Raw genomic sequence first — 13,885 nt, forward strand, 5'->3', positions numbered from 1 at the left:
AACAGCGCTTCTGTAAATATCCTATTATACAGGATGGTGTTCTTAACCGTATATTACATAATCTTTATTATACTTTAAAAAATTTTTTTAAATGTTTATTCATTTTTGAGAGACACAGAGACAGAGTGCAAGTGGAGGTGGGGCAGAGAGAGAGAGGGAGACGCAGAATCCGAAGCAGGCTCCAGGCTCTGAGCTGCCAGCACAGAGCTCAATGCGGGGCTCGAACCCATGAATCATGGGGTCGTGACCTGAGCTGAAGTCAGATGCTTAACCAACTGAGCCACCCAGGGGCCCTGTTTATATCTTTATTCTTGTATGATTTCTGCTTGTCTCTCTTTTTTGTTAAATAGACTGTTTTTTTAGAGTTTGAAATTTACAGAAAAATTATGCAGGAAAGTTCTTGTATACTCACCCCCCTTCAAAACACACACACACACACACACACACACGTTTATTATTAACATCTTGTATCAGTGTGGCCATTTGTTACAGTTGATGAGCCACGTAGTACATTGCTATTAACTAAAGTCCACGGTTTACATTGTTTCACTCTTTGTGTTACACAGTCCTGGGAGTTTGACAAATGTGTAATGTCAAACCCAAGTTACAGACAGAATAGTTCCACTGCCCTAAAAATGTCCTGTGTTCCACCTTTTTATCTTTACTCCAAACCTCTCTGCTTCTCTTATTGATAGAGTAATTTCTTACCATTTCTTAATAGAAATTAAACCTTCATTTAGCTCTTTGAACATCTAAAACCTACATATTATGAAGTTTTTGGTCAAATTGTTCTATAAAATTGATTTCATTTGGAATTAATTCAGATTCAGTTATCGACTTTGCCTTTTTTCACATCACATGTTTTCATTTGATTTGCATTTGGCATTTAAGTGAGAGGAGTTCTGTTTCCTCCCCGGAAGCCCAGTGTAAGAGCAGCCAGACCCACATCAAGCAGGGAGCCTGTTCTCATGACCCCCCCCCCCCGCCCCCCCCATGCAGCATGTTGAGTCCCTTTCTCCCTGCAGAGACCGGTTGTTGTTGGGCCACCTCCTCCTACCTCTGAACCTGGAGTCCACCGGGCCTGCATGTTTAGCCCTGTTCAGTATTGTGTTTCCATTTCATAGAGACATTTATTTTACTCGAACATGGCTCTGTCCTTTCGATTTTTCTCTGTCTTATAGTTTACTGTCATTGGTGTGTTCTTGAAGGGGGGTCGAGCGTATACCCAGCGTACCATCTGTGGGTTTTTTAAGTGATCTCTGCCTAATGTGAGGTTTGAACTCATGACCCTGAGATCAAGAGTCTCATGCTCTACCAAGTGAGCCAGCCAGGCACCCCACCCCACCAAACCACCTTGATCATCTTGATTTTACTAAAATCCATTTCACTATGTTACAAACGCATCATATTAATTAGGAAAATGACACTCAAGGTTTAGACCTTTTACATTGAGAAGGGCTGCTGAATAGTCAAGCAGCTTACCTTCTCACTTACCGGACCATCTAGATGCTAAATAGAGAAAATAAGATTCATTAAACCAGGACCGTTCAGGTTTATTTGTTAGAATTTTTGTGATGTTTACAGGGCGCCTGGCTGGCTCAGTCATTGGAACATGCGACTTTTGATCCCAGGGTCATAAGTTCGAGCCGCATGTTGGGTGTAGAAATTACTGTAAAAAAATTTTTTTATTGTGATATTCAAAAGATCTTACCATGCTTAACAGTCGGTTAAGCATCTGACTCTTGATTTCAGCTCAGGTCATGATCTCATAGTTCATGAGTTCGAGCCGCACATCAGGCTCTGTGCTGACAGCATGGAGCCTGCTTCGGGTTCTCTCTCTCCCTGTCTCTCTGCCCTTCCCCTGCTCGTGCTCTCTATCTCAAAATAAATAATAAACAAATTTAAAAAAATAAAAGCTTGGTCATAGCAGTGATTGATTTACACCAGGTTTGTTCATGGATGCCAATGCCAATGGCCTTTTCTAGAGAAATAATCATCATTTCTAAGAATAAGTTGTAGCACTAGGTAACACGTGTATCTGTAAAGTATTTCACGTGAAGAGAAGTAAGGGTTTTACTTTATATCAGAGTGTGTGTTGATAAGATAGCTCTTCCTGCGTTTTTAAATTCTAGACCTAGGAGCCTAATAAATTAAACAAATCTGTCTCTCATTCAACTTGTGGCTGGTCAGGCCAAATTTTAAGAATCGTGTTCAGTTTATAAGGACACAGACGGGGGCGCCTGGGTGGCTCAGTTGAGCGTCCGACTTCGGCTCAGGTCACGATCTCACGGTCTATGAGTTCGAACCCCACGTCGGGCTCTGTGCCGACAGCTCGGAGCCCGGAGCCTGTGTCGGATTCTGTGTCTCCCTCTCTGACCCTCCCCCGTTCACGCCCTGTCTCTCCCTGTCTCAAAAAAATAAATAAACGTTGAAAAGAAATTTTTATAAGGACACAGACGGTGAGCCGCCAGAAGAAAGCAGCTAGCTAGTGGGTGAAGACACTTGTAACCCCATTCTGAGCAACAACAGAAATAACCAGGGCACAAAAAGAGCAAGCCCGGGGCACGTTGTTTTCAGCAACTGGATCATCTTTCTGCAGGTGTCCTTTGAAGATACTGGCAGATCTCGAGTCGTTCCGTAATCTTCGCTTTATACTTCTCGTTGTTTTGACTGGGTTCAGGGTATAGTGAGGATGACACTCAAATTACAGACCCCCTCACACGAGGCTGACCTCGGAGCCACTCCAACAAGGGGAGGGGAGGTGAGAAGAGAGGTAACGCAGAGTCCTCTGGCCGAGTCCGACATGAACGTGAGTTCGATGACAGCTTTGTATTGTCTTTAATTGACAACAGGAAGAGCTCAAGAGAGACCTGAGGATTAAGAAAGAAAAAGACATGGTGCAGGCCACAGCGGTAGCGGCTCCCTCCCCCGCAGCGCCGCCTGCGCCTCCGGCCCCTCCGCCGTCACCCCCGCCTCCGCCTCCCCCACAGCACACGGGCCCCCTGGCCACGGCCACGGCCACGGCCACGGCCACGCTGCCTGCCGCTTCCCAGAAGAGGAAGCGAGAAGAGGAAAGAGACTCGAGCTCCAAGTCCAAGAAGAAGAAAATGATCTCTACTACCTCAAAGGAAACTAAGAAGGACACAAAGCTTTACTGTATCTGTAAAACGCCTTACGATGAATCGAAGTGAGTACATCTTTTTTGAGCTTTCGTTTATTTTCTTAAAAGCTTAGCTGTTAAAGTGAAGTTGTGTTAAGGTTGTGAAGAAAAGGAGTGTATTGGTAGCCATGTCAATGAAAGTAGTTGGAAGTAGGGACAGTAATGTTTTCTCTGTGGTCTTGCATCTGATGTTCTTAAACATGACACTGGAAAAGTAAAACTTCTGTATTTTACGTGTTCATGATCCATGTTTGTTCTTCATCATATTCTTTTCTGTCAAAAACAAGCTTTCTGTTGCTCTTTTGCTTTCTCCTCTTCTCTCTGGATTAACTCCAAACCGATCAGTAATGCTGTCGGGAGAAGGAGGTGTGCTATTATCGCTGCCCAAAGTTGAGAGCATCCTTTCTGGAATCTGTTCACAACCTTATGATAACATCACATCTTAGAGACTATCTGAATATGAACGGTGTACGAGGTTTCAAGTTCGAGTAGTTTTGGTTTTTTATTGTTTAATTTTAAGCAATTCTGTGGTTTTTGTATTGGGATACTGAAACTTAATATTATTTTCGTCAAAGTTCCCACTTTCTTCCTGGGGACAAAAGCCAGAAAAATACAAGGAGTGTTTTCACTCAGTCCTTAATAATGACCCTCAAAAATGTGACAATAAGCATGGCAGCTGGAAGCTTTTTTTGACTGTTGTGACTTGTATTTGGTGATATAGATACAAGATTTTAGAAACACTAATCCATTAATGCAGTTTCATTTGTTATCCTTATCATTCAACCCATTGTCCAGCTTTCCTTTTGAGCATTTAAACGTAGGCCAGCTTTTTAAAGCCAAGATTAACTACAATATTTTTTGCAGGACCAAAATGTTTGATCATGCTAAAAATATACGATTCTTTAGAAGTAGCAATGCTGAATATCTACCGTAAGTGGATGCCTAACCAATTTATAGAACAGAATTGTGATCTCTTCAGTGAGGTTTTAAGTTACAACATTGGAGCTCCCTTAGTGCTTGCTATTGAAAATTATAACGTGCAAGTTCTAGGTCACACCGTTTTGTTGGTAGATTTAGCTATGTGGTGAATTAGACACGTCAGCTTAGGCATCTTCCCTTTTCATCGTCTCTCTTGGAAATTATATATAATGTGAAAGGTGGAGCCCTATTAACTGATTTTTCCCCCTTAGTTCTAATATAAGTTGCCTCCCTTTAAGCAAAATAATAATGATTTACAGAATAAAGCAGAACATGATTTACTTCCTTTACACAAAGATCTGTGCATGGAGCTTACTTAAGTAATTAGACAAACGTGGCTTATTTAAAATATTCACATCACAGAAATTCATTTCACACACCAACATTTTTGTCATACTTCAGTTGCATGAAGTATGTGCTCCTTCTACTGGGATTGCCTCGTTATTTTGTGGATAGTTCATATTTTTAGTTGGGTGTTACTAAAATATCAGTATGCCAGGTTCATTCACTCCCTGTTCTAGTTGGGATGAGTTGCTGTGTTTTAGGAGTATTTTATAATCTCTTGTACCAAACTAGGTTGGTTTGGGGAGCCAGTGAGAATGCCTAAAACTTGAAATTCAAGTCCTGAGCTTACTTCCAGAACACATAGCCCACCATCTCGTGAAGGCAACATACAAAACACCTGGAAGGCCCAACCCCCCACCCGTGGCAGCAAAAATCCTGGAGGAGTCTTAATGCAAAAGAAAAAAATTAATGGGAGTAGGATGAACTACACAACCATACGCTACTCCTTTACGTTCGTTTGGAAGGTTAGTTTGAAGTTTGAGGACTACTTCTGTTACTCCAGGGGAATCCGCCAAGAAATACTTTGGCGGAACCGTGTCAGCAAGGCCGGTCCGGGTCCTTATGATTCACGCGAATTCCTGCCATGATTTTTACATGGCGTTCCTACACAGCTCCTGTCAACGCTTTTAAATGCACTCTGTGTTTACCACAGAGATGCTTTTCATTCGTTCCATCCTTTGGGGCCTTCTGTTACACAAGCCTGGAGGCCTGACTGAATGCCATTCCCCTCAGTCACACACTCCGACACCCCCACCGTGCCAAGTACTGTGGAACCTCTTGCTTTTTGGATACCTATCCTGTATCACTGTCCACGCCGGGTACCCCCTGTTTTGAATCGAAGCCGTTCCTTACCAGTTAGTTAACCTGGTCACTCTCCACACTGTCACATACGTTACATTAACTGAAAAACTGGCCCACGTCATAATCTGTTACCATTGGGTAAAATTCCAGTGTTTCTTGAGAAAACTTAGTAGAAAGTGAGTCACTACATGTACCTTTCTTAGTTGTCTTCTTCATGCCATATTTTGACCATGTATCTTTTGCACCTGGCTGACCTGCATGTTCCTCGTAGTGTAACTTCTACTTGGTGTTTGCGCTTTGCTTCGTTTTCAAATTTAAATCGTGAGATACATTTTCAAACCTATCTAAGAAATAGCCCTGAATTTGAAATGGCTTCTGTGGCATAGGTTTGACAGATGTAAGTCTTTGATTCTTCGGCTTTGGTTTTTGTGCCTGTTACAGTTTTACACACATTCATTAAGAGGGAGACATTACCATCAGTGTGTTGTTTATTTTTTCCAATTCCAGTATGTTTTTAAAGACCCATATTTCACCAAACAGTGTATTTGTTGAAATTGATGTGAGTGATTTTATGTTTCCACACTTGATACAGTGTCAGATGCTGTAGTTTGCCAGGGGTAGAATGGTTGGATTCAGGATGTTTAGCTGACTCATTGCAGAAAGTTATCCTGTAAGAAAGTGAATCAGGACAGGGAAGACAGGTTTAAGTATCATGCAGCTCAAAATGACAATTACATTGTCATTTTCATTGTGAATACTTTTAGGTTCTATATTGGCTGTGATCTTTGTACTAACTGGTATCATGGAGAATGTGTTGGCATCACAGAAAAGGAGGCTAAGAAAATGGATGTGTACATCTGTAATGATTGTAAACGGGCACAAGAGGGCAGCAGTGAGGAATTGTACTGTATCTGCAGAACACCTTATGATGAGTCACAGTGAGTTCTGATAAGAGCATCATATTTAATAATTTAGGAAGCCAAATTGCTCTGACTGGTTACTTATTTATTTTAATAAAAAGCAAGGTATTTTTCTGCATATATTATACACTTACATTACAAATTCCTTTCCGGTTTTTTTTCTCTTTTTCTCTCTTTACCTCCCCTTCAAAATTTGTGTTGCTTCATAGCGAATGTTTGAGATGCATTGGGAAAAAATACGGTTTAATGGTAGACTTGATTCTTCAATATGTAACAGAAACGAATGAGATGAAAACAGCCTGCCTTGTTTGGATTTTATCAGTGTTTGAAATGGTGCATTATTGTAGGTTAGAAAAAAACACTAATTTGGGTAAAAGCTCTGAGACTCTGTTATTAGCTTACAGGATTTTGAGCTCCCAGTTGGGTGGCCAGTATCAGCTTCCCATTTGATACGGTACTAGTTGAAAGATTTTTGGCTTTATTTTGTTTTGAGCTTTAAAGTCAATCAAATGCTTTACGTTTTTCTTCATATTCTCCAGTATTACACAGCGTTCTTAATAAGCTTTTAGTGCTTTGTTAACATCAGAAGTACTAAATTAACACATTTGAATGTCAATCTTCAGAAGTATTAAAACAATTGTGATACTAAAACTATTTTATACCCAGAGTTAGAATCTTTTCAGGTGCATGTTTTACTTTTTAAGGTAGATGTAAGTAATGTGATCCCATCTGTTTTGAACTCACATTTCCATTTCGGATCTTGCAGATTTTATATTGGCTGTGATCGGTGTCAGAACTGGTACCATGGGCGCTGCGTGGGCATCTTGCAGAGTGAGGCAGAGCTCATTGACGAGTATGTCTGTCCACAGTGCCAGTCCACCGAGGATGCCATGACAGTGCTCACGCCGCTAACGGAGAAAGATTACGAGGGCTTGAAAAGGGTGCTGCGTTCTTTACAGGTAAGAAGACGCCGTGTGTGCGTTGTCTGCCGCTGAAATCAGCCAGCGTTGACTCTGGAGCCATTTCTGGGGTTTGAACCTTCCAGTCTCAGAATCTGTGATCGTTTACTGACCTCCAGCCAGTCTAGTGAAGTACTCCGGACTTCAGTCCTTCACATGCCGATATCACGAGCAGGTTAACCGTATCCACACATTAGCTCGAATGGTGTCTATCTGACACTCGTATTTAAAACGACTCACTTTTTTAACCTGAATGTAATTTTTAAAGAAAAGTTTTCCTCACTACCATAGATTGAAAAACAGTTCGATTCGATTCTAGTGAGGGGGCACCTGGCTGGCTCAGTTGAAAGAGCGTACGACTCTTGACCTTGGGGTTGTGCGTTCGAGCCCTGCATTAGGTGTAGAGATTACTTAAAAATAAAATCTTAAGAAAAAAAGAACTAAAAAGAGAACAGTGGTCTCAGTATGGGGGTGAAGTTATTTATTAGCATGTCTGACACCTCATTCGTCCGCAATGGTGACTGTTCCACCCCAGTTTTACAGGTAGCAGGTTGTCACGTAGGAATGAGAGGACAGACTTCTTGTCTTCTAAGCTAGTGCCCCAGCCCCACAGTTGAGGTCCTCAGACCAACCCTTTGAGAACCGTTAATACAGAGTATGCTCACCCGAGATGATTTGTAAGTAGGGCAAAACTCTACTCACGTTTACATTGTAAATAATCTCATCTATCAGGTTGAAAACTGACTTTTGGGGCTTAAGGGTTGATTGATAAAGCAATTCAAATGGGAAACTTCAATGACCTGACAATAATGATGTTCTCTCCTCCCATCACAGGCCCATAAGATGGCCTGGCCTTTCCTTGAGCCAGTGGATCCTAATGACGCACCAGATTATTACGGTGTGATTAAGGAACCTATGGGTAGGTACTTGAGTTGAATATGGAGTTTTTTCAGAAGTCTCCGCAGATATCTGTCACGCGTGATACGTCGCGACGATACGTTGAGCAAGGCTGGTGGAAGAATAAATTGGTGTGGTAACTTGTGGGATGTACTAGGAGTGTGTATTAAGTTTAAATCTGCATTCCCTTGGACCCAGCAATTTCATTTATTAGGATTTACATGGGCACAAGTATGTTGTTCACCACAGTACCGTTGTCAATCCCAGAAATACCAGAAATGACATCAGTGGCCGTCATAGAGGAAAAGCTGAGTCAGTGATACGGAAGCAGAGCATCCTACAGCCATATAAAAGATGAGTGAAATCAGTGAGCGAGTCAGGGTCTGAGTCTCTTATCGCTCCCTGTTACCTCTTCCTCATCTTTTCCTGAAGGAAAGCAAATTTGATGGGCCTGCGGTAGGGATCCAAGAGCATACATCCTCATTTCCCAGGAAAAAAAATGGTAACAAGTAACAGTCACAAGTGATTGTATCGAGACGAACAGCCTCAGGTGGTTACATTCAAAGTAGTTTATCTGCAGATGCAATTATAAAAATTAAAATGTACGTCAAAGCTTCCAAAATTGCCAGAGAGAAAAGCAGCTCCAGCTGACCATCTTCTAAATGAGAAGGATTTTATTGTATATTTTCAAGTTGCTAAGAGAATTATCTGAGCAGTTCTCATCACGAGGGGGGAAAAAAAAAAACTTTTTTACTATATGCGGTTGGTGATAGATGTTAATTAAACTTACTGGGCCATCACTTTGCAGTACCTACGTATAATCAGATAATTATGTTGTACACCGAAAACTGTTACAGCGTCATATGTCAATTGTATTTCAGTTTCAAGAAATGGGAAGGGTTTGTGTTTGATGACTAGTTCAAAGAGGGGAAACCCTGAAGGGGAGGTAGGCGTGAGGGCTTAGCTAAAACGGTCTGAAAAGGCAGCTAAACGGTCTGGTGTTGAAGGTAGAAGACGCTACTCCCTGTACATATTTTACATCTCTGTAATCTCTTTTGAGAAATATCTAGGGATATTTATTTAGATGATAGATAACTCTGCTTTTTTTTAAGTTATATTTTTGAGAGAGAGCGACAGAGCACACACATGCAGGAGCAGGGGAGGGGCAGAGAGAGAGAGGGGGAGAGAGAGACAGAGAGACAGAGAGACAGAGAGAGACAGAGAGAGAATCCCAAGCAGGCTCCCGCACTGTCAGCACAGAGCCTGACATGGGGCTCAAACCCACAAACTGTGAAATCATGACCTGAGCTGAAATCAAGAGTCGGACGCTTCACCGACTGAGCCACCCAGGCGCTCCTTCTTAACATAACATAATTCTCCTTCTTAACATAACACAATTACAAGAAAACTAGGAAATAAACAAAGTAGGAAAAGATAGAACGCACCTGGATCTTTTCCTCACTGAATCCCATTTTGGAGTGCATGCATGTGCATGTGTGTGTATGTGTGAAAATTGAGATCATATCATCTTGTTTGAGGGGCGCCTGGCTGGCTCGGTAGGGGAAGCATGCGCCTGTGATCTCAGGGTCATGAGTTTAAGCCCCACGTTGGGTGCAGAGATTACTAAAAAAAATTAAAACTTAAAAATAAGTAAATAAATAAATATTGTCCTCTGTTTGACAAACACGTCACTGTGCCGTTAATCTTCAATAACATGATTTCGAGGACTTTCTGTAGTCTGTGAATTGAATATACTTTAACTTATTTAACCAAAATTCTTTTCTTAAAGAGCTGGATTGTTTTCTGGGGTTTTTTTTCCCCCCCTTCATCTTTATTAACCATCAAGATAAACATTCTCTTGTGATTCGGTATATACATGGAGATAATATAGATCTCCAAGACTTATACTCTTGAAAGAAAAATAAAAGTTACAGAAAAATACCTAGGTTTTAAGCAACAAACAATTATATACTTTGTAAGGGCACATAAATGTGTTTAGAAATGCATAAACATGTCTGCGAAGATACAGGCTAAATTGAAAATAGCTTGGGGCGCCTGGGTGGCTCAGTCGGTTAAGCGTCCGACTTCAGCTCAGGTCATGATCTCGCGGTTCGTGAGTTCAAGCCCCGCGTCGGGCTCTGTGCTGACAGCTCGGAGCCTGGAGCCTGATTCGGATTCTGTGTCTCCCTCTCCCTCTCTCTGCCCCTCCCCCACTCATACTCAGTCTCTCTCTGTCCCTGTCAAAAAATAAATAAATATTAAAAAAATTTTTTTAAGTAAAGTAATTAATTAAAAATAGTTTATTTTCAGAGAAGGAGGGAACCAATAAGATCAGCAGCTCTAATAAATTTTTTTTAAACAGAAATAGGGTTATATGAATGAATCCTGTTTTATAACATACTTTATAAATTTATCAGTACCTTTTTCACATGAGCTATAGTATAGACCTACATCGTTTTTCATTGTATGCAATTAAGATACTGTATTTAATCACCTCTCTATTAATGGGGTTTTCAGTTGTGTGCAGTTTTTGCTGTTATAAACAACACTTCTGTGAATATCTTCTTTCATGCATTTGCCTGCACTTGTTTGTTTTCTGAGGAGAAATTCCTAGAATTAGCATTTCTGGGTCAAATGGTATTTATACTCCGTACGTTTTTGATAGGTATTTTTGAATTGCACTTCAGCACATTGAACCTGTTTCCAATAATAATGTATGACTGTATCCTTCTCTCTCCACTCTTGAAAACACTAAGTATTATCATGCTTTTGATAGGAAATATTTTCTTGGAAAATAATTATTTCAAACTAATATGGTAGGTGTATAGAGGTTACAGAGGTGCAGAGAGTAAAGTTTGAAGTGTACCCCCACTCTCGTTCTCTGTCTTGGAGTCACTGTTGAAAATAGGCTGATGTATTAATTTTATTTATTTTTATTTTTTATTTTTTTTTTTTTTTTAATTTTTTTTTCAACGTTTTTTATTTATTTTTGGGACAGAGAGAGACAGAGCATGAACGGGGGAGGGGCAGAGAGAGAGGGAGACACAGAATCGGAAACAGGCTCCAGGCTCCAAGCCATCAGCCCAGAGCCTGACGCGGGGCTCGAACTCACGGACCGCGAGATCGTGACCTGGCTGAAGTCGGACGCTTAACCGACTGCGCCACCCAGGCGCCCCTGTATTAATTTTAAATATCTGCCAATTTGGACAAAGAATGTGGTTCTTTGGCTTTTCATGACTTCAGTAATTAGTGTTGTGTACTTACCATTTGAACTTGATGTGAGTTTCCTATTTATGTATTTTGCCCATACAGAATGTTTCTGGGATGTTCATATTGTTGTCAGTGTTCCTTAAGGGCTCTTTATATACCAGGGACATGTTTCATACTGATGCACGTGGGTGGCTCAGTCGGTTGAGCGTCCAACTCTTGATTTCAGCTTAGGTCGTGATCCTCACGGTTCATGGGATCGGGCCCTGTGTCAGCCTCCATGCTGACAGCGCAGGGCCTTCTTGGGATTCTCTCTCTTCCTCTCTGTCTGCCCCTCCCCACTCACACTCACTCTGCCTCTCCCAAAAATAGGTTTTTAAAAGCTTCTTATTGATTTTTTTGGCATATGATCATTTTTAATGTTTTGGGATTTAAATCTATTAGTCATTATGAATTTTGCCTCTGGAGTCATGCCTTTAGTCTTTTGCGCTTCCCCAGGTATATAAATACTCACATATATGTTCTCCTGGTACTTTCTTTTTAAAGGATATCTAATTAAGTTGGAATCACAAAACATCCAAGCACTATTCACATACATTATTAAAGTTAGCCAGACGGTAAGCACACAGAATTTAAGCGCAAGAATGATGTGTTGTGTCAGATGTTTACCCTTTTCTGTACAGCCTCCATACCCTGCACACAATAGACGTGCCCAAGTCTTGCTTGGGATTTCATGAGGCCGGAAGCATGTTTGCGGTTGTATTTTTCTGCTCCCTACAGACACTGCCAGAGACAGATGCGTGCGTGCACATATGTGGCAAAATATACATAACATAACTACCTAGTATGCATAATTCAGTGATTAATTACATTTATGATGTAGTCCTTTTAGCCCTCCTTATGGTTTTCATCGTTGTCCTTAAATTTTAATCCAGCTGGAATTACTTTGGCATTAGTGTGAAGAATTTTTTCTTCAGCTGTAGAGGCAATTGCCTCAACCCAGTTTCTTTCTTTTTTCTTTACTTTTCTTTCTCTTTTTCTTTTTTTTTTTTTTTTTTTTTTTTTTTTTGGTTTATTTATTTTTGAGAGAGAGCACGAATGGGGGAAGGCACAGAGAGGGAAACACAGAATCCAAAGCAGGCTCCAGACTCCTGAGCTGTCAGCACAGAGCCTGATACAGGGCCCAGACCCAGGAACTGGGAGATCATGACATGAACCAAAGTCAGATGCTCAACAGACTGAGCCACCCAGGCACCCCAGACCTTGTTTGGAAGATGACTACAATAAATGGAGGTGGGGAAATTGTAATAGGGAGAATCTGCCAACCAAAGATCTGTAGGCATCTCAAAGGCTAGGCAGAAAAGGGCTTTTCTTTTATAAGGAAGAGTAAACAAGGCTAGGAAGAATGGGATGTGGCAAATAGCATGAATAATAGTGGTGTGGTTGGGGGCAGGCCCCCTGCATTAGCCTATTTCTAGGAGAGATTATGGAGGAAGGGCTGAGTCTGTTACGATGAGAGTAGGTCAAAGCTAAGGCTTCTGGAGGAAAGAGAGAAGTTTAGCTAAAGTATAGTCTAGTCACGTAGCAGGTATTTTGTCCAGATTGGTCAATGGCACCTATAGTGCAGCTAATCATTTATCGCCTCAACCCAGTTTCTTAATGAATTTTCCTTCCTCGGCTTATTTGACATGACATCTTCGACATACATAAAATTCTTCTGCTGAAAATGATTAGGTCTATTCCTGTTTTGAATAGTTTCGTTAACATTTGTGTCACCCTACGTAATGCCACACTTTCCATTGCCACAGCTTTATAATATTTGTTTAATGTCTGATAGATTAAAATCTCTCCTTTTACTTTTATTTTTCAAATGTTTCTTAGATATTCTTGGGCTTTAAAATCATTTTCTCAAATTCTAAAATAATCACAGAAATTTAGTTTGAAATTGTATTATCTCTCAATCTGTCAAACCTAGATTGATTTGAGATCACCAGCTTTTTATTCTCCCAGGTGTTTTTTTTTCCCTTTTTCTTTTTTCTTTTTGTAATGTTTATTTATTTTTGAGAGAGAGAGAGAGAGAGCGTACAAGCAGGGGAGGGGCATAGAGAGAGAGAGGGAAACACAGAATCTGAAGCACACTCCAGGCTCATAGCTGTCAGCACAGAGCCCAATGCGGGGCTCAAACCCACAAACCACGAGATTGTGACCTGAGCTAAAGTCAGACACTTAGCTGACTGAGCCACCCAGACGCCCCATATTCTCCCAGGTTTTTATGTGAGATCATATGTGGAATTTTCCTTCAAACACAACTTTCTCCTAGGACCTAATGTTATTTCAAAAGATTAAGCTCAGTATATTCCAAACAGTTACCTTTGTCCCAGTTGAATGATTTTAGTCCTCTCTGCATACTACCTGTAGTGTTAGATACTAATATTTTTATTCATATCAGCTAAGATTTTTCCCTTTAAGTGGACACTTTATATCCTTGCCACCTTAAGTGTTACATTAGTGTCACTTGGGGTGCCTGAGTGGCTCAGTTGGTTGATCGTCCGACTTCGGCTCAGGTCAAGATCTCGTGCATGAGTTCGAGCCCCACATTGGGCTCTGTGCTGACAGTT

At 41.0% G+C, this 13,885-nt stretch overlaps 1 protein-coding gene and 1 non-coding gene across 15 annotated transcripts in view; one reads left to right on the top strand and one right to left on the bottom strand.

Annotated features, from left to right (window-relative positions):
* The window catches only part of BPTF (bromodomain PHD finger transcription factor), a 147,856-nt gene that overhangs the window by 125,632 nt on the left and 8,339 nt on the right, over positions 1-13,885 (top strand). For 10 of the 14 annotated variants that reach the window (XM_058703799.1, XM_058703797.1, XM_058703798.1 and 7 more), the window contains 4 exons: positions 2,853-3,187; positions 6,049-6,222; positions 6,971-7,163; positions 7,998-8,082. In XM_058703799.1, coding sequence (XP_058559782.1) covers positions 2,853-3,187; positions 6,049-6,222; positions 6,971-7,163; positions 7,998-8,082 — 787 coding nt within the window. The remainder of the gene's footprint in view (positions 1-2,852; positions 3,188-6,048; positions 6,223-6,970; positions 7,164-7,997; positions 8,083-13,885) is intronic. The other 4 variants (XM_058703803.1, XM_058703808.1, XM_058703811.1 and 1 more) reach the window with 1 other exon arrangement.
* TRNAK-CUU (transfer RNA lysine (anticodon CUU)) lies at positions 1,261-1,333 on the bottom strand. The gene has a single exon. It is a non-coding gene; the product is annotated as a tRNA-Lys (tRNA).

Source organism: Neofelis nebulosa, chromosome 16 (genome assembly GCF_028018385.1).
Source record: "Neofelis nebulosa isolate mNeoNeb1 chromosome 16, mNeoNeb1.pri, whole genome shotgun sequence".
NCBI classification, from domain to species: Eukaryota; Metazoa; Chordata; class Mammalia; order Carnivora; family Felidae; genus Neofelis; species Neofelis nebulosa.